Source organism: Odocoileus virginianus, chromosome 29 (genome assembly GCF_023699985.2).
Source record: "Odocoileus virginianus isolate 20LAN1187 ecotype Illinois chromosome 29, Ovbor_1.2, whole genome shotgun sequence".
Lineage (NCBI taxonomy): Eukaryota > Metazoa > Chordata > Mammalia > Artiodactyla > Cervidae > Odocoileus > Odocoileus virginianus.
The window spans coordinates 30,337,918-30,363,431 of record NC_069702.1 but is presented as its reverse complement, the minus strand read 5'-3'; the positions used below and the strand labels follow the sequence as shown (position 1 = coordinate 30,363,431).

Below are 25,514 nucleotides of genomic sequence, written 5' to 3'. Positions count from 1 at the left end.
TTCCTTTTCCATGTTGGGGAAATTTTCAACTATAATCTCTTCAAACATTTTCTCATATCCTTTCTTTTTCTCTTCTTCTTCTGGGACCTCTATAATTTGAATGTTGGTGTGTTTGATATTGTCCCAGAGGTCTCTGAGACTATCCTCAGTTCTTTTTATTCTTTCTACTTTATTCTGCTCTTCAGAAGTTATTTCCACCATTTTATCTCCAGCTCCCTGATTCCTTCTTCTGCTTCAGATATTCTGCTATTGAATCCTTCTAGAGTATTTTTAATTACAGTACTTGTGTTGTTCATATGTTATTCTTTAATTCTTCTAGGTCTTTGTTAATTGATTCTTGCATTTTCTCCATTTTGTTTACATGGTTTTGGATCATGTTTACTATCATTATCCTAAATTCTCTTTCCTATTGCCTATTTCCTCTTCCTTTTTTTTTTGGCTTCTGGTTTCTAGTTTGTTCCTTCATTTATGTAGTATTTCTCTGCCTTTTCATATTTTGTTTTAACTTATTGTGTTTGAGGTCTCCTTTTCCCAGGCTTCAAGGTTGAATTCTTTCTTCCTTTTGGTTTCTGCCCTCTTAAGGTTGGTCCAGTGGTTTGTGTAAGCTTAGTATAGGGAGAGATTTGTGCTGAGTTTTTGTTTGTTTGTTTTTCCTCTGATGGGCAAGGCTGAGTGAGGTGGTAATCCTGTCTGCTGATGACTGGATTTGTAATTTTGTTTTCCTTGTTGTTTAAATGAGGTGTCCTGTACAGGGTGCTACTAGTGGATGAGTGATGCTGGGCCTTATATTCAAGTGGTTTCCTTTGTGTGAGTTCTAACTACTTGATACTCCCTAGAGTTAGTTTTCTGGTAGTCTAGGGTCTTGGAGTCAGCACTCCCACTCTAAAGGCTCAGAGCTTGGTCTTTTCTGTCCACTTGGCTTCATTTGAAAATGAGCTACTTTAATTAACTTCTCTCCACTGTGGCATCAGAGACCAAGCTTGTCCTTCTTCATAAAGGAGACGCCACCTCAGCCTTTCACGAGGTGCTCATACTGAGTCTGTGGCCCTGGATTTAAACCATTTTTCCCAAGTTTAACAACATGGTCGAAAATCTCTATGAAATCAAGAATGCATGACCAGGAGGGGAGTCAACTGTCAGAAATACTTGAGCTCTGAGCCAAGCACTGCGTTGTGACACTGGTGTGTCACCTTGAGCAATCCACTTGATCTTTCTGAGCTTCTTTGCTCCTCCAAGGCAGAGCCTGAGAGCGCGGCAGCCCAGGAGCAAGCAGGTGCCTTTGTCTGTGGTCTCCAGGCCTGTGTGCTCTGCCCAGCCAATCCCAGTCCCGGTGCACTGTGAGCTCCTGCAGGCGCCTAGACAGCCAGGCATGCGGCTCCTGCTCCAAACAAGTTTTCATTACAAAATTCAACAACTTAGAATTTAACAACTTAGACTCCAACATGTGACAAGCTAGTAAATGCCAGATAGATAATCTGAATAGCTTCACAATATTTGGGGGGGGGGGTGGAGTTTCCAATTTAAAAGTCTCCCAAAAGCAAATACCCAGGCTCAGGTGTCTCACTGAAGAATTTTACCAAACAAATAAGAATCTACAACTTTATGTTGAGTTTTCAGAGAAGGTCAGACTATTGAGGACAGCTGGGAAATAGTAATAGCAATATTGTACTGAGATAAGGATTCTATTCCTACATAATTTTGGAAAATTTGAGTATGCATGTTTAGGCTAAAACATACTGTGTTTTTAAAAATTTAAACACTTTTTTATACACCTCACTTCTTATGGTAACAGGTGAACAAAGCATTTGAGCAATTACTTTACCATGTGAGTGAGAAAGAGTTAAAAGTCATGTTAAAAACTGACTTGCTGTTTAAAGTATACCTTGCAGTTGTTTTCCCAGAAAGATTTAGGAATGAGATCAATTGGCAGATGTGTTTTCACAACCCGAGGTGATGGATTCTTCTCCAGTTGTTCTAAACCTGAGGAAATTTAGTTTGGTTATATAGGTACTACAGTCTCCAATGAGCCTGCATTTTCTGAATTTCTCAACCAACCTTTTGAAATACTTTTGAGCAGTATATAATGTTGCTAAATTTTGAACAAATCACAAGCCTCATTAACGTGGATTCTAAGAGCCAGTATTTTCTAATGAATAAAGACTTGGGTTCTCTGTTAGCCTCTTTGGGTTCAAATCCTAACTTTCCCACTTATTCATCATAAAGCATCTGAAACTATCCCAGAGTTTCAAGGCTTCATTTTCTTCATCTCCAAAAAATGAGGAGTAATAATAACAACCTTAGCAATTTGGAGTTTCATCATACCTCATATTGACTTCTGCTTTGCAAGAGCTATTGTATTGATAGCATAGATGATATCTTTGTAGAGCATCAGCTGTTATATCTGCATTTTCATTATCTCCTTTATGAGTCAAATATATATATATTATATATATATATATGTATACACACACACACACACACACACACACACACTGTGTATATACTAAATGAAACTCTTGCTTCATTCTGTCTCCTAACTTCAGAAAGGAGATTTCTCAGCCTTTTCTGTCTTGTGATTATTTTGCCATGCAAGGTCCTTTAAAGGATCCTCCTACACACATAAATATGAATGTTGGGAATATGTAATGACATCTCAAGTATGCACATTCAGACTTTAGAATAAATCTGAGTGCAAGTTGACTCTTCTTCACCTGCTGTATCTCACCTACTCCCTCTCTGGTGATGCTTCACAGACTGGTTCCCCACACTACCCTTGTCTTTCATCAGTTATCTGATTCCCCTGTCCCTTATTACTTTGATTCTATCACTTTTCATTTAATCTTTTTCTATGGTTCTGGAATCTCAACTCATTCTGCACTCATTTGGGTTACTTGCCCCAGAATGATCCTTGAGTTGCAAGCTTTATCATTTCCTTGCTGACTTCAGACAACCACACAGAGGAAGAACACCTTTTCAGTTGATCCTTGTCTAACTGTAGAAGTAATGAGTTCTAGTAGGGGAGAGAATCTGAATTCTTCTCTTTACACTGATAGACACATTCACCACCATAATAGTGTCTTCTTATCCCATGTTTCTAGCAGCATTCGAGAGCCAGCCCTTGCTTTTGAACCCTTCTCACTTGCCTACAGGACACCCTAGTCTGCTGATTCTTAGTTCACTGAATATTCCTAAGAATTATGAGCCCTGAATGATCTGTCCCTGTCTAGTCTTCAATTGTTTTAAATCTCACTTTTTCAATCTTTCATTGTTGCTGATTTCTGGTGGCAGTGATTTTTTTTTTTAAGTCCCCAGACTACCACCCAGCTCTTTTCTGCATCTAGGCCACCATATCTACTTCATCTTCCTGAAATATGCCTTCTCTAGCTGTGTACAAAGTTTTAGGTCTCCACTCAGAGCAAGGATCCCTAAATATCCAGTCTAAAGTAAAATTTCATGTTCCCTTTCATAGAGCCCTACTCTGGATATATTAAACTAATAGTATTCATATATTGTTAGTTTATTTACTTAGTTAAAGTCACAATATTATTGTAAGCTCATTGGGGGCAGGAAATACAGTTTACTTATTGTTTTATATCTGGCCCATAGGTCAGTGCATAATTCTTTAGAAACACTCAATAAATATTTGTGCAATGAAAAAATGAATCGTATTAAAAATAAATTTTGTATTTTAAGAAATGGTACTTCTTTATTTGATTACAGCAAGGATATGTTAAGAAATTAATCTACCAAATTTATTTATTTAAAAAATAAAGTTTTGTTACTTACAGGACCTGGAAATTATATAGCACACCTGGTGCCACACAGTAAGGTCATTGGTGGAGAGAGAGTGAGTAGACCCGGGGTTCTGCTTTTATTTTATTCTGGGGTGGAAGGCCTAGGGTTTTAAGTGCTCACTCTTTAATGGTGAATTTTAAACATAAAAGCAGAAATTTAAACCACAGGAAGAAAAAAAACAAGATTTATTAGAGATCACCTTTTTAAAAATAGATGCCTCTTTGAAACTGATGCTTCACTGGCAATCAAAACATATGTCAGGTACTTGGATTATGAAAAAGAAAAATACAAAACCAAACTGTTAGGTTTTACACTACAGTTGGCCACCAAGACATCTAGTGATTAAGAAAAAAGAACTTAATCTGCTTTAGGAATACAATGCCAGGCTAAATAGGAGAAATTATAAACAGCCTTATAGGGCTGCCAATAAAATATAGGATACTCATATACTGCCAAATGTATTAATAATGAATTTTGTATTTTAAAAAGCACTGGTACTTATTTAGTTGGAGCTTCCTCAGTGGATCAGCAGTAAAAGAATCCGCCTGAAATGCAGGAGATCCAAGAAACGTGGGTTTGACCCCTTGGTCAGGAAGATCCCCTGGAGGAGGTCATGGCAACCCACTCCAGTATTCTTGCCTGGAGTATCCCCTGGACCAAGGAGCCTAGTGGGCTATAGTCCATGGGGTCGCAAAGAGTTGAACATGCCTGAACAGACTGAGCATACGCACACATTTATTTAATTATAGCAATATTCTAAATTGAAAATGTAATCTGACAAATTTTATAAAACAGAACTCAGTAAAAGATAAAAAACTTTTTCATCAGTGAGATTTCTAGTCATTTTCCATAACAAAATTCTTTTATTTTTGTTATTATACCTTGACGTGCATGTGATGGACTAAACTACAGTTTCTCTGTATGCCTTGGTTACTGTTCTACTTGCATGCTTTTATTTCATGTTACCAAATACATTCCATTTTTCTTGAATGGAAATCACAGATACAGTAACTAATATGTTACTAATATGTGACTATAAAATTATAATTCCTGGGCCATTTAAAATTACCTGAAAAAAAAAAAGAAAAGAAAAAAAAATTACCTGAAGTCCTTAGTCCAGGAAAAGCCAGTTCCAACATTGGAACTTTAGCAGTTATAACATCTCGCTTACATTTTTCAATATCCCCATCATGTAGAACCATGTCCACAATTTCACTGATCCAAGTTGTACCTGTGGCAAAAGAACATTTTTTTAACCTTCACCTGAATGTGGGGGAAGGTCCCTGTTGGAAGCCTGCCATCTTAATATAGTCTCTTAGAAAATTAATTCTGTAGAATTTCCCCTTCTATGCCCCAAATGTCTATTCTCATATAATCAGGGTAGGTGGCTAGGCTGACTGTTAGGAGTACTAATTTTATTTAGGATGTTAACAATTTTGTACAGAAGCTGATTTTCAGGAAACAAAAGTTGATGTTAGACCTGCATTTGTCAGGTCACAGAACTCACCTGATTTGGGATAAGTGTCTATCACGATGTCATCTGGTCTGCTTTGGAACTGTTCAATCTTTTCCCAGTTGTTTGCAAATGCATAGGTGATGGGACAGCCATGGATTAGCTTCAGATTTTTTCTCAGGACATCTTTTGAGGAAGTCATCTTTGTCCCAGATTATACAAATATCTAATGCACAATCAAATCATGAAGAAAAGAGAGAATGAAACGAAGAAGTTGAATAACTTAAATTATTACGACCCGGAAATTTGACAAAGTAAAACTGACCTTTAACACAGAGAACGAGAGATCTAAATACAAAGGGCGTTTTTATGGGTGTTCAGCAGTAGACTGCAAGAGCAGAAGCTGACTTAGTGACAAGCAGATCAAAAGTCTTAAGTGGAATGGAAGCCTGGGAAAGAAACAGAACTGAACATTTAAAAATCCCATTTTCCAGAAATGCACTAAAAATATCTGGACCTATCATTCATCATCATACTTCTGTGGAATCTCATTTTTTAAATTTATTTATTTTTAATTGAAAGATAATTGCTTTACAATATTGTGTTGGTTTCTGCCACATATCAACATGAATCAGCCACAGGTATACTTAAGTCCCTTCCCTCTCGGACCTCCCTCCCACCTCCCACCACACCCCACCCTTCCAGGTTGTCATAGAGCCCCAGTCTGAGTTCCCTGTGTCATACAGGAAAGTCCCCTGGCTATCTATTCCACATATGGAATGTATACATTTCTATGCTACTCTTTCCCACCCTCTCCTTCCCTTCCCTCCCCACAGTGTTCATAAATCTGTTCTCTATGTCTGCATCTCCACTGCAGCCCTGAAAATAAGTTCATCAGTACCATCTTTCTAGATTCCATATATGCATTCATGAATATGCAGTATTTGTTTTTCTCTTTCTGACTTACTTCATGCTGTATAATAGGCTCTAGGTCCATCCACATCTTTAGCACTGACTCAAATGTGTTCCTCTTTGAGGCTGAGTAATATTCCACTGTATATATGTACCACAGTTTTTTTTTTTATTCATCCATCAATGGATACGTAGATTACTTCCATGTCCTAGTTACTGCAAGTAGTGCTGCAGTGAACACTGGGGTATATAAGTTTTTTTGAATTAAAGTTTTCTCAGGATACATGCCCAGTAGTTGGATTATTGGGTCATGTGGTAATTTTAGTCTTAGTTTTCTAAGGAATCTCCATACTGTTCTTTCATAGTGGCTGTATAAATTTACATTCCCACCAATAGTTCAAGAGGGTTCTCTTTTCTCCACAACCTCACTAGCATTTACTGTATGTAGATTTTTTTTGATGATGTCCTTTCTGACCAGTGTGAGGTGATATTTCATTGTAGTTTTGATTTGAATTTATATAATAACAAGCATGGTTGAGCTTATTTTCATGTGTTTATTAGCCATCTATATGTCTTCTTTGGAGAAATGTCTGTTTAGGTCTTTTGCCCACTTTTTGATTGGGTTGTTTGTCTTTCTGGCATTGATTGCATGAGCTGCTTGTATATGTTGGAAATTAATCCTTTTTCAGTTGTTTCATTTGCTATTATTTTCTCCCATTCTCCCAAGGTATTGTTTTCTCCTTGTTTATAGTTTCCTTTGCATTGAAAAGCTTCTCAGCTTAATTAAGTCCCTCTTGTTTATTTTTGTTTTTATTTTCATTACTCTGGGAGGTGGGTCATAGAGGACATTACTGTAATTTATGTTATAGAGTGTTCTCCCTATGTTTCCCTCTAAGAGTTTTACAGTTTCTGGTCTTATACTTATGACTTCAATCTATTTTGAATTTATCTTTGTGTATGATGTTAAGAAGTGTTCTAATTTCATTTTTCATAAGTAGCTGTCCATTTTTTTCCAGGATGCTTATTAAAGAGACTGTCTTTTACCCATTGCATATTTTTGCCTCCATTTCTTCCAGGTTGTCCATTTTATTGGCATATAGTTGCTCAAAATAGTCTCTTATGATCCTTCTTATTTCCACGTTGTCTGTTGTAACTTAGTCTTATACATTTCTAATTATGTTGATTTGATTCCTCTTTTTTGCATGATGATTCTGGTAAATGGTTTGTAAACTTTGCTTATATTCTCAAAGTATCAGATCTTAGTTTTACTAATCTTTACTACTGTTTCCTTCATTTTATTTCTGCTCTGATCTTATCATTTCTTTCCTTCTACTAACTGTGGGGTTTTCTGTTCTTTTTCAAGTTATTTCAGGTGTAAAGTTAGGTTGTCTATTCAGTGGTTTTTTTGTTTCTTGAGGTAGGATTATATTGCTATAAACTCCCTCTTAGAACTGCTTTTGGGGCATCCCATAGGTCTTGGGTCTTCATATTTTCATTATCATTTGTTTCTGGGAATACTTTTATTTCCCTCTTTAATTTCTTCAGTAGCCTGTTCATTATTTATAAATGTATTGTTTAATCTCTATGTTTTTGTGGGTTTTTTTTACAGTTTTTTTTCCCTATAATTGATCTAGACTCATAGTGTTGTGATCAGAAAAATGCTTCATATAATTTCAATTATCTTAAATTTACTGAGAGTTTATTTGTGACTCATGTTGGGGTCTGTCCTGGAGAATGCACTTGAGAAGAAAGTGTATTCTGCATTTGGATGTAATGTCCTGAAGATACCAATTAGCTCCATCTGGCCTAATGTGTCATTTTAGGCTTGTGCTTCCTTATTAATTTTATGGCTTGATGATCTGTCCATTGGTGTAAGTAGGGTGTTAAAGTCCCTTACTATTATTGTGTTGCTATCAATTTCCTCTTTTATGTCTGTTAGTGTTTGCCTTATGTATTGAGGTTCTCCTATGTTGGGTGCATAAATAGTTACAATTGTCATGCCTTCTTCTTGGATTAATCCCTTGATCATAATGTAGTGCCCTTCATCTCTTACAATATCTTTATTTTAAGGTTTATTTTGTCTGATATGAGAATTGCTACTCCAGCTTTCTTTTGATTTCTATTTGAACGGAATATCTTTTTCCATCCTCTCACTTTCAGTCTATGTGTGTCTCTACCTGTGAAGTGGATCTATTGTAAACAGTATCTATATGGGTCTTGCTTTTGTATGCATTCAGCCAGTGTTGGTCTTTTGGTTGAAGTGTTTTATCCATTTACATTAAAAATAGGTATTGATATATGTGTTCCTACTGGCGTTGTTTTAATTGTTTTGAGTTTGTTTTTATAGGTCTTTTCCTACTCTTGTGTTTCCTGTCTATAGAAGTCCCTTTAACATTTGTTGTAAAGCTGGCTTGGTGTTGCTACATTTTCTTAACATTTACTGTCTGTAAGCTTTTGATTTCTCCATCAATTCTGAATGAGATTCTTGCTGGGTAGAATAATCTTGGTTGTAGATTTTTTCCTTTCAGTATCTTAAATATATCCTGCCTTTCCACTCTGGCTTGCAGAGATTCTATAAATGATCAGCTGTTAATCATATGGGGTTTCCCTTATATGTTACTTGTTGCTTTTTCTTTTTCTACACTTAATATTCTTTCTCTGTATTTAATCTTTATTAGTTTGATTAGTATGTATTTCTGGAGAAGGCAATGGCAAACCACTCCAGTACTCTTGCCTGGAAAATCCCATGGATGGAGGAGCCTGGTAGGATGCAGTCCTTGGGGTTGCCAAGAGTCGGACACAATTGAACGACTTCACTTTCACTTTTCACTTTCATGCATTGGAGAAGGAAATGGCAACCCACTCCAGTGTTCTTGCCTGGAGAATCCCAGGGACTGGGGAACCTGGTGGGCTGCCGTCTATGAAGTTGCACAGAGTCGGACATGACTGAAGTGACTTAGCAGCAGCAGCAACAGTGTGTATTTCTCCTCGAGTTTATCCTGTATGGGGCTCTCTGCACTTCTTGGACTTGATGGTCTATTTCCTTTCCCATGATGTGAAAGTTTTCAATTATCTCTTCAAAAATTGTCTCAGACCTTTTTTTTTTTCCCCTCTCTTCTTCTTCTTCTGGGACCCCTATAATTCAAATGTTGATGTGTTTAATATTTTCCCAGAGATCTCTGAGACATCCTCAAATTTTTTCATTCTTATCTCTTTATTCTGCTCTTCAGCTGTTATTTCCACCATTCTATCTTCCAGCTTACTTATCCATTCTTCTGTCTCAGTTATTCTGTTATTGATTCCTTCTAGAGTATTTTTAATTTCAGTAGCTGTGCTGTTCATCTCTGTTTGTTTTTTCTTTACTTCTTCTAGGTCCTTGCTAAATGTGTTAATCAATTCTTTCATTTTCTCCATTCTACTTTTGAGGTTGTGGATCCTCTTGTTATAATTACTCTGAATTCTTTTTCAGATTTTTTCTAATTTACTGTGCTTGAGCTCACATTTTCACAGGCTTTAGGGTCATAGTCCTTCTTCCATTTGGTTTCTGCCTTCAGTAGGTAAATTTGGCCCTGTGGTTTGTGTAAGCTTTTTATTGGGAATGAACTGTGCCTGCGTTCTGGCGGGAGGTAGTGAGGTTTGGCTTTTTTCCCCCTCTAATGGGGAGGGCTGTGTGAGGTGGTATATGTTGGAGTGTTTTTGGGAATCCTCTGTACTGATGATCGGGTTTGTAATTTTGTCTTGCTTATCGTTTGGGCAAGGCATCCTTCACTGGGTGTTGTGGGCAGTTGGGTGATGCCAGGTCTTGTATATAGGTGGAGGCCTTCATGAGAATTCTCACTAATTAATACTCCTTGGGGTTAGGAGTTCTCTGACAGTCTAGGGTCCTGGACTCAACACTTTCAGTCCAAAGGCTCAGGCTCGATCTCTGGCCAGGGACCTGGGATTCCACAATTTGTTAGTTATGGCATTAAAGATGATTAAAATAAAAAAAACAATAACAAAAGAAAAATAAAACAAGAAACAAAAGATGGCCCTCTAGACAATGGTAAGTACAAAATCAGACTAACAATTTTTAAACAATAGAATATACACCCATACACACACACACACACACACACACACATACACACACACAAAAATAAAACCGAAACAGTCCAAAGGAAAGAGAGTACAACAGAGTGACCCAGTGAGCAAAGGAAACCAAAAATGATATAGACCAATTAAAATCAAAACTAAGTAAAACACAAACTGAAAACAAAACCAAAGCAGAGTGCCAACCAAGAAATAAAGCAAAGAAAACAAACAAACAAACAAAACTAACAAACATGATGAATAAAAGAAAAAGAAAAAATAGAAAAGCAAAGTTAAATACAAGTATATAAAAAAGGGGGGGCTTCTCAGGTGTTGCTAGGGGAAAAACACCTGCCTGCCAATGCAACAGACATAATGAGATGGGTGTTTGATCCCTGGGTCAAGAAGATCCTCAGGAGGAGGGCATGGCAACCCACTCCAGTATTCTTGCCTGGAGAACCCCATGGGCAGAGGAGCCTGGTGGGCTACAGTCCATAGTTTCACAAAGAGTCAGACATGACTAAAGCTTCTTAGCACACACACAAACATATTATACACACACACACACACACACACACACACACATATATATGAAAAAATTAAAAAATAAATTTTAGAAAAAATTTTAAAAAGAAAAAAATTCTACAGAACTGCATAAGGCCAACAAAGAACTAGAAATATATAAAGGAAATGAAAAGTGAGATTTTAAAAAAGTTCTCAAAAGCTTAAATAGACTAATATCAATAATAAAATCAACCACAGGAACAGGGAAGAAAATTCCAGAACCAATTACAGAACAAATCAAAATATAAAAACAATAATAAATGTTTTTCTTGGATAATCCACCTCTACCTCCTTAAAATGTCTTCCAATAATGGGTTGGTTGGTCTCTGGACCTGCTATGGGGACAGCTCAGGCTAATCTGACCCTACTCCTGCATGTTCTTGCCTCCACTGTCCACAGCTGCTAGAGCTACTGCATTTTCTTTTGTGGGAACTCTCATTGCCCTTTTATATATTCCATAGACACAGAGTCTGCCTAGTTGATCATGTGGATTTAAACTGCAGCTTGTAGAGTTATTGGGAAAGTTTTCAATCCTCATCCTTAGCCATACTGCCCCTGGAGTTCAACTGTGGTTTTATTTCCACCTCTGTATGTGAGTCATCCATAGGAGTTTGCTCCTGTGGCTGCGCTGGAGGCTTTAGGTCTGCCTCAGTGAGGACCGGACCGGATGTGGAGCTGGTGCAGCTGCTTGGACATGGGGACCCTGGCAATGCCATGTACACAGGGGAGCCAGCAGCCATCGGTGCGGGAAATATGGTGCTATTCGGTTTTTGTTTTTTTGTGTTTTTTCCCCTAGCCTCTGGCACCTGGCTTCAAAGGGCCTCTTTATCTGATCTTTCTCTGTTGCTTAGGGCATCAGGCACTTAAAGGGCCCATTCCCTTGGGTCTATTGGTCAGCTGCTGGCCTTTGCCTGTGGGGAAAGAGAGGCTACAGTGATGGCTCCACCCTCTGCGTGTTACTCAGCAGTATTGCCTTACCTCCATGGCTGCCCAGCTTTCCTTCCAAGGTATTTCCTGTCTCCATCTCCTCCCTCATGTCCCCCTCCCACTCTCTCCCTGCAGTCAACAGCAGTTCTCACCCTGGGATTGCTCTCCAATCCCCACAGTCCAGCTCTGCGCCACCGCGCATTCCAGGGGACTCGAATCCTATCCAAGGTATGTAGGGCTGTCGGAAAGATTGTGTGGTTCTCATTCCATTCGGACTGTCACACATGAGCTGCTGCACTCTCCAGCAGCCTCAAATACTTCTCCTCTGTCCCAAACAATTGCCCTGATGTGGGGATCTGATCCCTGCTTCAGGTCCCCCATCCCCCAGGTACATGTCCAGTCCTGATAACTCCTTTTCCCCCCTCCTTCCTTCATCCTACCGTGATTTGTGTCGATCTATATATTCCTTCCCAGTGGTCAAAGACTCCTGCCCACTCTCAGCTGGTGTTCTGCAAGATCTTCTGTGTCTGAAGGTGTATTGCTGATGTATCCACGGAGAGAGATGTACTCCACATCCACCTACTCCTCCGCCATCTTGTTTCTCCTTATTTTATCTTGCAGGAAATCTGTTGTCTTTCTCACTTTGGTTCTTCTGTGTATAATGCATTTGTTTTCTCTGTCTGCTTCTAAGATATTCTATATTATCACTGGTTTTGAGCAATTAAGTTATGATGTGCCTTCATGTGCTTATTTTCATGGTTTGTATGTGTGTCTGCACTTCATGTTTATTGAACTTCTGTGAATTTTGGGTTTACAGCCAATATTTCTTCAATACCTTTTTTGAGGGTCTCTTTCTCTTCCTTCTGATACTCCAAGATATATGAATTTGTTTACAGCTCATTGAAGCTCTTTAAATTTTTTAAAAAATCTTTTTTTCTCTCTTTGTGTTTCAGTTCAGATAATGTCTATGGCTATATTTCTTTATATTCACTAACTTTTTCATCTGCAATGTACAATCTGATTTTAATCTCTTCCAATTATTTTTCTCCCCCTCAGACATTATAATTTTCATCTCTAGAAGATCATTTGGGGAATGACTATGCTCTTCCTGTCTCAAGTTTTCAGTTCAGTTCAGTTCAGTAGCTCAGTCATGTCCAACTCTTTGCGACCCCATGGACTGCAGCATGCCAGGCCTCCCTGTCCATTACCAGCTTCCAGAGTTTACTCAAACTCATGCCCATTGAGTCAGTGATGCCACCCAACCATCTCATCCTCTGTCATCCCCTTCTCCCACCTTTAATCTTTCCCAGCATCATGGTCATTTCAAATGAGTCAGTTCTTTGCATCAGGTGGCCAAAATATTGGAGTTTCAGCTTTAGCATCTGTCCTTCCAATGAATATTCAGGACTTATTTCCTTTAAGATGGACTGATTGGATCTCCTTGAAGTCCAAGGAACTCTCAAGAGTCTTCTCCAACACCACAGTTCAAAACCAACAATTTTTTGGCACTCAGCTTTCTTAATGGTCCAAATCTCACATCTATACATGACCACTAGAAAAACCATAGCCTTGACTAGATGAACCTTTGTTGGCAAAGTAATGTCTCTGCTTTTTAATATGCTGTCTAAGTTGGTCATAACTTTTCTTCCAAGGAGTAAGCATATTTTAATTTCATGGCTACAATCACCAACTGAAGTGATTTTGGAGCCGAAGAAACTAAAGCCTGCCATTGTTTCTCCATCTATTTGCCATAAAGTGATAGACTGTATGCCATGATCTTAGTTTTCTGAATGTTGAGTTTTAAGCCAACTTTTTCACTCTCCTCTTTCACTTTCATCAAGAGGCTCTTTAGTTCTTCTTCACTCTCTGCTATAAGGGTGGTGTCATCTGCATATCTGAGGTTATTGATATTTCTCCCAGCAATCTTGATTCCAGCTTGTGCTTCATCTAGCCCAGCGTTTCTCATGATGTATTCTGCATATGTGTTAAATAAGCAAGGAGACAATATACAGCCTTGATGTACTCCTTTTCCTATTTGGAACCAGCCTGTTGTTCCATGTCCAGTTCTAACTGTTGCTTCCTGACCTGCACACAGATTTCTCAGAAGGCAGGTCAGGTGGTCTGGTATTCCCAACTCTTGAAGAATTTTTTCACAATTTATTGTGATCCACACAGTCAAAGGCTTGGCATAGTCAATAAAGCAGAAAACTTTTAGAGCATATTGAATATTGTTATAATAACTGTCTTTAATACATTTTTTGCTAACCCTAACATCTGTGTTAGTTCTAGATTATTTTCAATTACCTAATTTTTCCTTTCAGTATGGTGCTTTCTTCTGCTAATTAGCTTGCCTGATACTTTCTATTGGATGTCTGGTGTTGTACCTGGGTTGTGGCCCAGGAATTCTCTCAAAGTAGTAAATGGGGGCAATAATAGGGCCCAATTTGTTTTCTACCCACATTCCTGTTGGTTGTTTCACACAAGGGAGAACACTTAATTTATGATACTCTATTTTGCTTAGAAGCTATGATGATTAATTTTATGTGTCTCTTTGACTGGGCCACCAGATGCCCAGATATTTGGTCAAACATTATTTTGAGTGTTTCTGTAAGGATGTGTTGGGATGAGATTAATGTTTAAATGGGTAGTACTAAGTAAAGCAGATTGCCCTCCCTAGTGTGGAATGACCTCATTCTGTGAGTTTAAGGCCTGATTAGAACAACAAATCTGAGTAAGAATGAATGTTTCCTACCTGATAGCCTTTGAATTGTAATACAGTTTTTTTTCCTGCCTTCAGATTGAAACTAAAACATCAGCTTTTCCTGGGGCTGAAGCCTGGCAGCTTTTGAATTTAAACTATACCATTAGCTCTCACTGTTCTTAGACTTCAGACTCAATTGGAACTAAATCATCAGCTATTCTGGGTCTCCAGCTTATAAATCATCTTGCACATCTTGGGACTTGCCCACCTGTAAAATTATCTAAGCCAATTACATATGACAAACCTCTTTATGTATATATACATAAATATTTATATATAATAAAATTTGTCTTGCATATTTTTGAGTGGTAACTTATCATAATAATCCTAATAATACTAATCCTGAATTAGAATCTTATTGATCTGCTAACCTATTCAAAACATTTTGAGATTTAGTCAGGATTCTCCAGAGAAATAGAATCAAATTATCCCAAGCTGGAGACCCAGGATAGTCAATGGTGTAGGTCCCTTCTGAAGGCCTGCAGGCTTCAGACCCAGTGAGACTCATGTTTAAGTGTGAAGATAGGAAAACATGATATCCCAGCTCAAAAACAGTCAGGCAGGGGGAATTCCGCCTCACCCCCAGAGGTCTGCCTTTTTATGTGATTCAGACCTTCAACTGACTGGATAAGGCTTGTCTACACTAGGGAGGGTAGTTTGTTTTATTCATATACTAATTCAAATGTTAATCTCATCCAGGAAATACACTAAAATTCAAATGTTAAACTCATCCAGGAAATACACTAACAGGCACACTTATGATAATGTTTGACCAAATATCTGGGTTTCCTGTGCATCAATCATTTTGACACACAAAATTGACCATCACATAGAGCTCATCATTATTTATTTTTTCCACTTCACCTTCACTGAACTTTGCATATGAAACTGTAGCCTGGCTCTTGCTAATGTGTTTCTCATTTTACAACCCTTCTCTCTGCCCCCAAAGAACATAAACCTCTCAGAAATAGAAGGAAAGGTAGAATGTAGAAATTTTAAGATCCATTATAATCTGCTATTCCATTTATTTCTGAGAACTTATCCATCAATAATGATAGATAATGTATACAACCAGATGAAAAGAGTTTGAATTAACAACATAAATTATGTATCTCAGATAAACTTGTATTGCTTATAGCAAATAATTATAACTAGACATCAAAGACTGCTGATCACTGATTGGCACATTGATACAAATATTTTTATCAGGCAAATATTTTGTAAGTAATTTGGTGATTTGAAAATTGTTGAAACTTGTTAAGCTAACAATTTGTGTAATGGGAACCGCAAACAAAATCACTAACATAAAAGCTAGCTGCTATTTAAATTCACTTGCTTTTGTATGGAAAAAGGAATGCTTTAGATTAGGAAAAATACATTGTGTAACAGCCTTGTGTTTTAGAGATAACTTCTCTACACCCTGCTAGACCCCATCCTCCAGGCTCTTGAAAAGGTCTAGAAGAGGGACTTCCCTGATGGTCCAATGGTTAAGAATATGCAGGGGACACAGGTTCGATCCCTGGTCTGCAAATATCCCACATGCAGTGGAGCAACTCAATCCATGTGCCACAAATTCTGAGCCCAAGTGCAGCAGCTACAGAAGCTCCAACTCTCTAAAGCCCGTGCTCCACAACAAGAGAAGCCACTGCAGGGAGAAGCCCGCACACCGCAATGAAAAGCAGCTCCCGCTCTGCCACTAGAGAAAGCCTGCACGCAGCAACCAACAACTAGTTCAGCCAGCATAATAAATAATGTTTAAAAAAAAAAGTCTAGAAGAGAGAAATCTGGACATATTTTTCATTTTACATTATAAGATATGCATTATATATCATATATAACATATTTTATGTCTGACAATTCGTGGATATGCACACAATAGCATGTTTTTTTTTTTTTTTTTTTTAGTTTTCCCAATAAAAGTTACTATATAATTCATTTGTCTAAAAATATATGGCATCTTATACAAGAAATATAGGAAAAATTATTTGAATTTTACATCTTCGTTACTGCTCACAGAGTAAAGGATTTGGGGACCTGAGAAACCTAGAAAAGAGTATCTAAATGAAAGAGCAGCCTCAGCACAGAGTAGACATAAATAGGTTTAGAGCCAGCAAGACCCTAAAACAAGGATGCAGGTGAGAGCTGTGTGGTCTGGGCATTTTAGGAAAATTAAACATTCCATATTAAATTGCTGCCTTCATGGTGCTTCTTAATTATCCTATCTGTTTGCTTCTGTAGTCCCTTGTTAGGTCAATAAAAAATTCTAGAACATGTCAGCAGCTTCAAGAATGGAACAAATAATGTGGTTGCTCAAAAACTCAACAGAGCAAGAAGTGAAAGGAAGAGGAACTGAGTAGGTAAACACTGTACCTAGAATAAAGTAGGTGTTAAATGAACTGAATAAATAAATGAATGAGAACTGAATAAATGAATGAATGAATGATGCGACATGTACTTCCCATTCAGAATCTTCTAAGATCTTAGGGATAGTGTTACTTTGGAGTTTGGATATAAGGAATGAGTGAGAGCAGAAATAAACATAGCATATTCAGATATTAGATTTGAGCTTCACATAGTAAATAAAATAGTTTTCCTTGAAACATTTTATTCTATTAATTCTTATCAAATTAACTTTTCCAGATTATGTAAAGGTAAATATCAATTCCAGGCCTCATTTGAACACTGGCATATTCTGAATCAGTTGAGAAAAATAAATGAGGCTATCTCTTTATTTTTTTTTTAATTTTTTGGCTCTGGAATTTAGCATTTAGTAGAAATATAATTCTACTTATTAACTGTTATTAAACACACAGATTTTCATGGGAAAGCAAGTCGGTATTGAGGACACAGATCTATTTTCCATACGGTCTGCAATAAATCACAGAAACTTGTTTCTCACATAGTATGTGCTTAACATTATGTTATACATTTATAACATCATTCCTGGTTCCATTTCATGTCTTAAACGTTTTAGTTTCTTTACTTACTCATTTTAATTTAACTTGTACTATTGTCTTATATTTATATAATTGATTCATAATTGCTATTTAAATATGGTACATATGCAAGCCCCATGCACTATTGTCATCACTTGAGAGCTTGTATTACAAATGCAGAATATGAGGCTCCAATCCAGAATCAGAACTTATATTTTAATAAAATCCCCAAGTAGCTTACATGCAGAAGAAAATTGGGGAAGTATGGTTTTCAACTACTGTTAAGGTACTCTCTAACAATATAGAGTACACATAAATGATTTATCAGAATGAATTGTTTTCCAGAAAATAAATTATATTGAATGTGCTTCATATATATTATCTCCCTGATGATAAGTCTTACTTTCGTTTTACAGACTGAAATGAGGAAACAGAGTTGCAGGAAGTCTGCTCAGACACATAGCAAGTGAGGTGTGTCTCAGAAATAAAGTTCAGTTTTCCCAGCTTTGCTCACTGGTCATACTGCATGGGTAGGCCTGACCAGAGTCATAGGTGTTCCTGATTTATCTCATTTGGTTAAAGGTGTTCACAGTTTGTAGGGAATTTTTTTGTTTATTTGACAAAGCAAACATCCCTCTGATAAAAGCTTTAACTCCTCATGCTGCAAAAATGTTGTCAGAGAAGGAGGAATATGAGTAACAATAGGACAGTGACTACATACTAGTCACATCTGGGAAGTGGGTGTAACCAGTTCAAGAACCTTGGAGTAGCAGTCTGGGATTAACATTGCCTCATCATGACCAGTGGATGAGGATGAGTTTAGAACAAATGAGAAGATAGATTCAGGGGAGAGAGCCCAAAGATATAGGATTGCGCTTAGTCTCTTAGTCTTGTCCGACTCTTCGCGATCCTGCAGATTGTAGCCCTCCAGACTCCTCTGTCCATGGGATTCTCCAGGCAAGAATTCTGGAGTGAGTTGCCAAGCCCTCCTCCAGGGGATCTTCCCAACCCAGGGATCGAACACAGGTCTCCCGTATTGCAGATGGAGTCTTTACCATGTGAACCAGCAAGGAAAACAAAGAATTCTGGGGTGGGTAGCCTATCCCTTCTCCAGGAGATCTTCCCAACCCAGGAATTGAACTGGAGTCTCCTGTGTTGAAGGCAGATTCTTTACCAGCTGAGCTACCACTAACATTATTGAGCAAAATACTTTGGCAGATGGTTGATGAGGGATATTTACTTTAAAAAAAGAAAATAGTTCCTAGAATTCTCTTAAATCTTAAAATGACAAAAAGAAATGACAAAAACTTTTAATGCGTTATATGGTACAGTCTAGACAATACTACAAATCTACCTAGTTGAGTGATAAGTTAAAAATTATAATGTCTAAAATTGACTTAAGAAACATCAATAGAAAATCCCATGAACAGAGGAGTCTGGCAGGCTACAGTCTATAGAGTCACAAAGAGTTGGATACGGCTGACACACACAAACACACAATTGAATAAAAGGAAAATGGAAGCCATTGCCCCTCTTAGGAGAAACAAACTGGATCATCTGACACTGATATTCTTTTAGTGGGAAAAGAATATTCTCTCCATTTGTTTCACTCTAACAAACTGCAATTCTACTTAGTCTACATCAAACTCCAGCTAATGAAATATATTAATTAAATAACATGTTCTGCATTCTGGAAAGTACCCTAAAGGGTGTGCATATGCATATGTGTATATAGGGGTGAAGTAGAGATGTGAGCAGAGAAATGAGGGCTTGGAGGGGATTCCATTTTCCCTTATGAGCCTACAGTTTGATGAGAAGATCCACAATCCTGGCATGCTTCAGCAGAAAACCTAGAAAAATGAAAGGGATCGCTGAAAGTCCGCATAATATAAACAACACTGCATTTCCTGAGGGAAAACTGCAATTAGGCAAAAACATTCTAGCAATAAACATATGTTCAAAAGCGAAATTATTCTAGGAGCTCATTGTGCTGTGGATGCATGATAAAAACTCAGAGAAAAGAGATTTAAAAAAAAAAAAAAAAAAAAAAAAACACTTTACCTCAGGATTTAATCCCTCTTTTCAGTTTTCATTTTCAGTTGGTGATGCAGCTGCCAAAAGGAATCCTGGGTCCTGGTGGGAGCCCTGAAGGGAGGGGAAGACAGCTCAGGGAGGCTCATTCCAGTCTCTGGGATTAAAAAAAAAAGTTTAAAGATATGATCTGACTGCTGTAGTCAATGACTTCATGGGCAGTTAAGACATACAAATTTGAATGACATACATAGAGGCAGGGCCTGCTGCTTCAACTGCTGGAAGAGGCAGGAAGTCTTGAAAGGAAATGAATGAGGGTGGGAGCTAAAAGTCAGCAAAGTCAGAGATTATCTAGATTTAAAGGTTCACATGGCTTCAAAGAAAGAAAAGCAAAGGGAAAGAAGCTGAAGGGTTAGTAGGTACAATCCTGTTGTTTCTCTACAATTTTTAAAGAATGTCTTGTAATAATGTTGATCATGACAAAAAGTCATTTTGGATGTGTATCCATCTGAAAGAAACATGAGTTTCCAACATTACAGAAAAAACAAAGCTACACAAACATACACTAAAGATACACTTTGGCAGCAGAAATAGAGTAGAGCTGATGGTTTCAGAATACACTTGTTTTCTGTCACTCTAATCATTTCCACAACCTCTCTCTCTCTCTTTTTTTTTTTTTTTTTTGGTAAGTCACATATACACAAAGGAGTTTAGTGGGATAATAATGTGCTGATGATGCTGATGCTGGAGGACCAAGGGTCTACCACATCCTTTTCATGCAGAAAAGAGGGCAGTATTTTTAGAGATCTAGATTATTTTTGTGATAGTCCAAATATTAAAATTTTATATATTGGCAACTAACTATTAATACATACATGAAACAATATAAGTATTTCTGTATGGCAGGACATGCCAAGGAATGCAACTAGCAAACTTTGGCAACAAGGTGTTAATTTCAGGCAAACCCTACTTCAGATGTGCACCAGTTGCCTGGCAACCACATTTCGATTAAACTGTTAAGGAAAAGTGAAAAGTGAAGTCGCTCAATCATGTGGGATTCTTTGCGACCCCATGGACAGTAGCCTACCAAGCTCCTCCGTCCAAGGGATTTTCCAGGCAACAGTACTGGAGTGGGGTGCCATTTCCTTCTCCAGGGGATCTTCCTGACCCAGGGATCGAACCCAGGTCTCCTGTATTGTAGGCAGACGCTTTACTGTCTGAGCTACCAAGGAAGTTCAAACTGTTAAGGGAAACACTGACTGAAGGCCCCACCCTGGTCAGACTCCATAGTAACCATTTGCCTGAGTTATTTTATGATAAGAAGTCCTGATAAGGAAGAAGTAACTAACCAGTCACCATCAACGGGAAAAATTTGGGAAAGGTCAAAAGAAGACATCGCATGTCCTATCAGTCTCCCAGAATCCTTTTTCTTTCTGGAATCCAATTTGTCTGGGTAATGAGTGCTACCCCAGAAGGGACTTTGAGTCAGAAGATTGACCAGTGACAACCTGGCAACTAATCCCATTACCATAAAACCCAAGACTGTAAACCACAGGGCAGAGCAGTTTTCCTGGGTTCCCTACCCTCCTGCTCTCCAGGATCCTCTTCCCAATAAAGTCTCTTGCTTTGTCAGCACTTGTATCTCTTCAGTCAACTCATTTCTGATTTTTAGTCAAGAGCGCATTCTCAGGCCCTGGAAGAGGTCCCCATTCCTATAGCAAAACCATCAAACTTCAGTTAATATTAATACTAATGGAAAAACAACCTAAATCAGATCTTCTTGAATTTTAGCATGTTTCAGAACCATTTTGGAGGCCGTGACAAAATACAAATTACTGGATCCCAATACCCAGTGTTACTGATAAATTTGGTCTAAGACAGAGTCTGAAAATTTTCTATTAATATTTCAGCAAACTCAGAGATATTACTGATGCTATCAGTTTGAGGATCATATTTTGAGAACCATGAATAAAAATTTGCTCTTGTTTTAAAACTTGTATTAATATTCTATATTTCATTCATTCATTTATCTGTCCATTCATTTGTTTATTCATTCAGTCACCAGACCTAAAATGTCCCAGACACTACATTGGGGGAAAAAAATAGAAAGACACTGTGTTTGCCTTCCTGATTTACAAATAATTATTGATTGAAGGCATTCTCAATCTATTGATAGCTCAATTTTTACCTTTAAGATTCAGAAATTCTAAATGATTTGGCTAAAATCTTATAAATATTAAGTAAAGTATCAGATTCAGAAAACAACTTGTGACTTCTAAGTCATGTGGGCTTAACAAACAAAAGAGCTAGATTAAGAAAGAAAAGATTCACAGTGCATGTATTCTTTTTTCCCTAAAACTAACCCTGTGTACACTTCAATCAATCTAAACAGCAGTGTTCAAGAAGTTTGAATTCTTCCAATGTCACTGTGTCTAATAAAATAAATACATAAATAAATTCTATGAAGGGTTAAATAAAAGTTAGGATATTATTTTATTTCAAATGGGAAAGATAAAATTTTAGAGGCACACAAAATCTTAAAAAAAATTTTTTTTTGTAAAAGTAATAATTTACATTACAAGATAATTCTAGAAGATACAGAAAATGTGGATTTAAATTTGCTCTTTGTTTCACCAACAGAAACAACTGCTATTAATATTTGGATATTTAAAGAATATTCTAGGACAAGTGCTCAGGGCTGGTGCACTAGGATGAGCCAGAGGAATGGGTTGGGGAAGGAGGTGGGAGGGAGATTCAGGATGGGGAACACATGTAAATCCATAGCTGATTCATGTCAATGTATTGCAAAAACCACTACAATATTGTAAAGTAATTAGCCTCCAACTAATAAAAATAAATGAAAAAAGTAAATAAATAAAAAATAAATAAAATAAAATGGGCTTAAAAAAAGATATTCTAAATATTTTTACACAAATTGGTCCCCCCAAATGGTATTATGCTATACATACCAGTTTTAAGCTGAATTTTGCTATTAAGAAAAACATTTCATACTCAAAAAAAATGTTAGAAACAGAATTGCTAAATCAAAATTATGTACTTCATTCAATTTAAACTCTCAAGAATGGATTATCAATGCACATTTTATCAATCCTAATGACCAACATCATGCAACTTTCCTTTCCACAATAGCCTGATATTTATTAATAAATTTTAGTTTTTTTATTATTTATCTTATAAGAAGATAAGTTCTTTGAAGACAAGGAATGTGTATTATGCTTTAAAAAATTGCATATGCAAAGTAAATGCAAAGAAATTATAAATATGCATGTAATTTTTATAGATGCATTTGTGAGGAAAAGGGTTTCTAAATTTTAGCCAAGCATGCTTATGTCCACAGTGAACTTTACTTTTCACTACATGTTAATAAAAATAATATCCTCAATTTTTTAACCTAGTAATACAGAATAAAATATTCCAATTTTTTTAAAGATCAAGTTTAAAACTGATAATGAGAGGAAACATTGAAACTGGACATTTTACTTTATGATATTTAACTCAAGGCAAAAGTGATGACAGCTTTTCTCAGATTATGATGTTTTCCCTAGCTCTCCTTTTATGTTTTAAGAACATTTATTTTTATTTTTCATATTTGCTGTTGTTGTTGTATGCAGTGGCTAAGTCGTGCCCAGCTCTTTGTGACCCCATAGACTGCAATATGTCAGGCTCCTCTGTCCTCCACTATCTCTGGAGTTTGCTCAAATTCATGTCCACTGAGTTGGTGATGTATCTAACCATCTCATCCTCTGCTACCACCTTCTCCTCTTGCCCTTGATCTTTCCCAGCATCAAGGTCTTTTCCAATGAGTCGGCTCTTTGTATCAGGTGGTCAAATTGGAACTCCAGCTTGAGGGACAGTTTTGCCAATGAGTATTCAGGGTTGATTTCCTTTTGGACTGATTGATTTGATCTCCTTGCTGTCCAAGGGACTCTCAAAAATCTTCTCCAGTACCACAATTAAAAATCATCAATTCTTTGCCACTCCACCTTCTTTATGGTTTAACTCTCATATCCATACACAGCTACTGCAAAAAACATAGCTTTGAATGCACGGATCTCAGCAAAGATCTACTTTTCAATATGATGTCTAGGTTTGTCATAATTTTCCTTCCAAAGGAGTTTGCATCTTTTAATTTCATGACTGCAGTCACCATCTGCAGTGATTTTTGGAGCCCAAGAAATTAAGATCTGTCATTGCTGCTACTTCCGCCCTTCTATTTGCTATGAAGTGATGGGATCAGATCTAAGAGCATGCAACTTAATGTCCTAATATTTATCTACTTCCTCCAAGTTTCACTTTTCTTATACCAGTGGTGTCTGCATACATAATAGTTTTCTATTTACCTTTCTTAAGAATGCATGAGTCTAAAGGAAAAGGTAACCATTTTTTGAAATTGCTTGTTTGCCTTTAATTCCTGAGGATGGGGCTGTCTTCTTCCTCCTGTGATAGAAATAGTGGTAAGAGTCACTTCCTTGAAATTCTTTGTGTCATCATAGTTCATCTACCTAAGAAAGCAGGGATTAAGTGGAAGATCTCTCTTCCTCCCTCTCTAAAGGCAGATTACACTGACAGAATGGGTTTTTCCTCACTTTCTTATTCAGAACTAGAGAAATCCCTCACCTGAATATTAATATCCTTATATATCTCAGTCACCTTTGATGAGGAGAAAGGATGGTAACAGTGAAGGAATATTATTGGATAAAGAAATATTAACAAGAAGTACAAAAAATTATTGTCATTGGGAAATAAAATATACAAAAGTGAGCTTAAACAATTCAGGCTTCTTTCCTTAGATGTCTTCAAAAGAAAAAAAAATCCACTCATTTGACATAATTTAAAGTGCCTTGGTGGCAAAATCTGGAACTTATTCTTCTTCAGAAACCAATTGTCTGTTAAGGTCTCAGGGACATTAGTGGGTTTTTTTTGTTTGTTTGTTTTTTACTTCAATATGAACTGTACCACCTAGAATTGTAGAGTACACAACACTCAAAACTTTACTTGCTAGTGATATAGACTGGCACTGATCTTGACCCTAAGAATGAACTTGGTAGATGTTCTGATGAATTAAAGGCTTTTAGATTTATGTCATTATTCATAGAGTTATGTAATATGTTAAAAGTTTTTAGTCCTAGATATAGGAGCTAGAGTAATTTTATTTAATCAATTGTGCTTGGTAAATGCCGGCATGTAATTAATCTCACAATTGATTTCTTTAATCGTTAATTTGACCCAAAATCTGGTGAGAACATAGTAGAGTGATGAGATCATGAGCTTCAATGTCTACAAGACAAATTTGAGTTCAAATACAGACTTTCTCACTTGTTGCTTGTTGAGTACAATTATTAAAACCAAAATTAACATTAAATTTTCAACTAACACCAATCAAATATATTCTCTTCTTCCTCAAGAAAGAGAGTTCCATTTGGTTAGGCAAGGCAAGGATTTGGGGTTATGGATATGGACATGATTTTTTTTTTTTTCTTTCTTCTCATTGTTAATAAAAGTGAGTTTTCAGAACAATAGATAGTGAATGTCTCAGCACCTAAGTTATAATCTTAAGTGCTACAGGAGTGCTAACTATCTTTGCTGCCAAAGTGAAAAGTCCTCTTTGACACTGTGGTTTCTGTTTATAATCCTGACTTTATCTTGACGCTGGAGAAGGAAATAATATATAATAAAACCTACTACCTGATGTCCAGTTTTCTTCCATTTGTACAAACCCACTCCATCCCCAACACACACACCACACACACACACACACACACACACACACACACACGGAGGGTAAACGTTGTTCACCATAACATTAGAAGGACTTGAGTGGAAGACCTTTCTCCTCTTATTCCAAGAGAGAAGCAACTGGAGACACACACTGGTTCTGTCTTTTCTTTAGAACACACTTGGGAAAGTTGAGTGAGCAGCTACCTGCACTGCCCATACTTTTTCCTGTGGTTTACATTTCTTGAAAAAGAAACAGCAAAAGCTCTCTTAAAGGAAGTGTGTCTTTAGCCCGAGTCCTCATAAGCTGCCTCAGCAAAAAGTAAAA

The 25,514-nt window shown here is 37.1% G+C and overlaps 1 protein-coding gene across 2 annotated transcripts in view; it reads right to left on the bottom strand.

The window, feature by feature from the left end:
- SULT1B1 (sulfotransferase family 1B member 1) overlaps positions 1 to 19,714 on the bottom strand; it is a 37,990-nt gene extending 18,276 nt beyond the window's left edge. For both annotated transcript variants that reach the window (XM_070458006.1, XM_070458005.1), the window contains exons 1-4: positions 19,481 to 19,714; positions 5,303 to 5,474; positions 4,898 to 5,026; positions 1,883 to 1,980 (exon numbers count right to left, since the gene is read on the bottom strand). In XM_070458006.1, the coding sequence (XP_070314107.1) occupies positions 1,883 to 1,980; positions 4,898 to 5,026; positions 5,303 to 5,450 (375 nt within the window). In that variant the 5' untranslated portion in view covers positions 5,451 to 5,474; positions 19,481 to 19,714. The remainder of the gene's footprint in view (positions 1 to 1,882; positions 1,981 to 4,897; positions 5,027 to 5,302; positions 5,475 to 19,480) is intronic.
- Between the last annotated feature and the right edge of the window lie 5,800 nt (positions 19,715 to 25,514).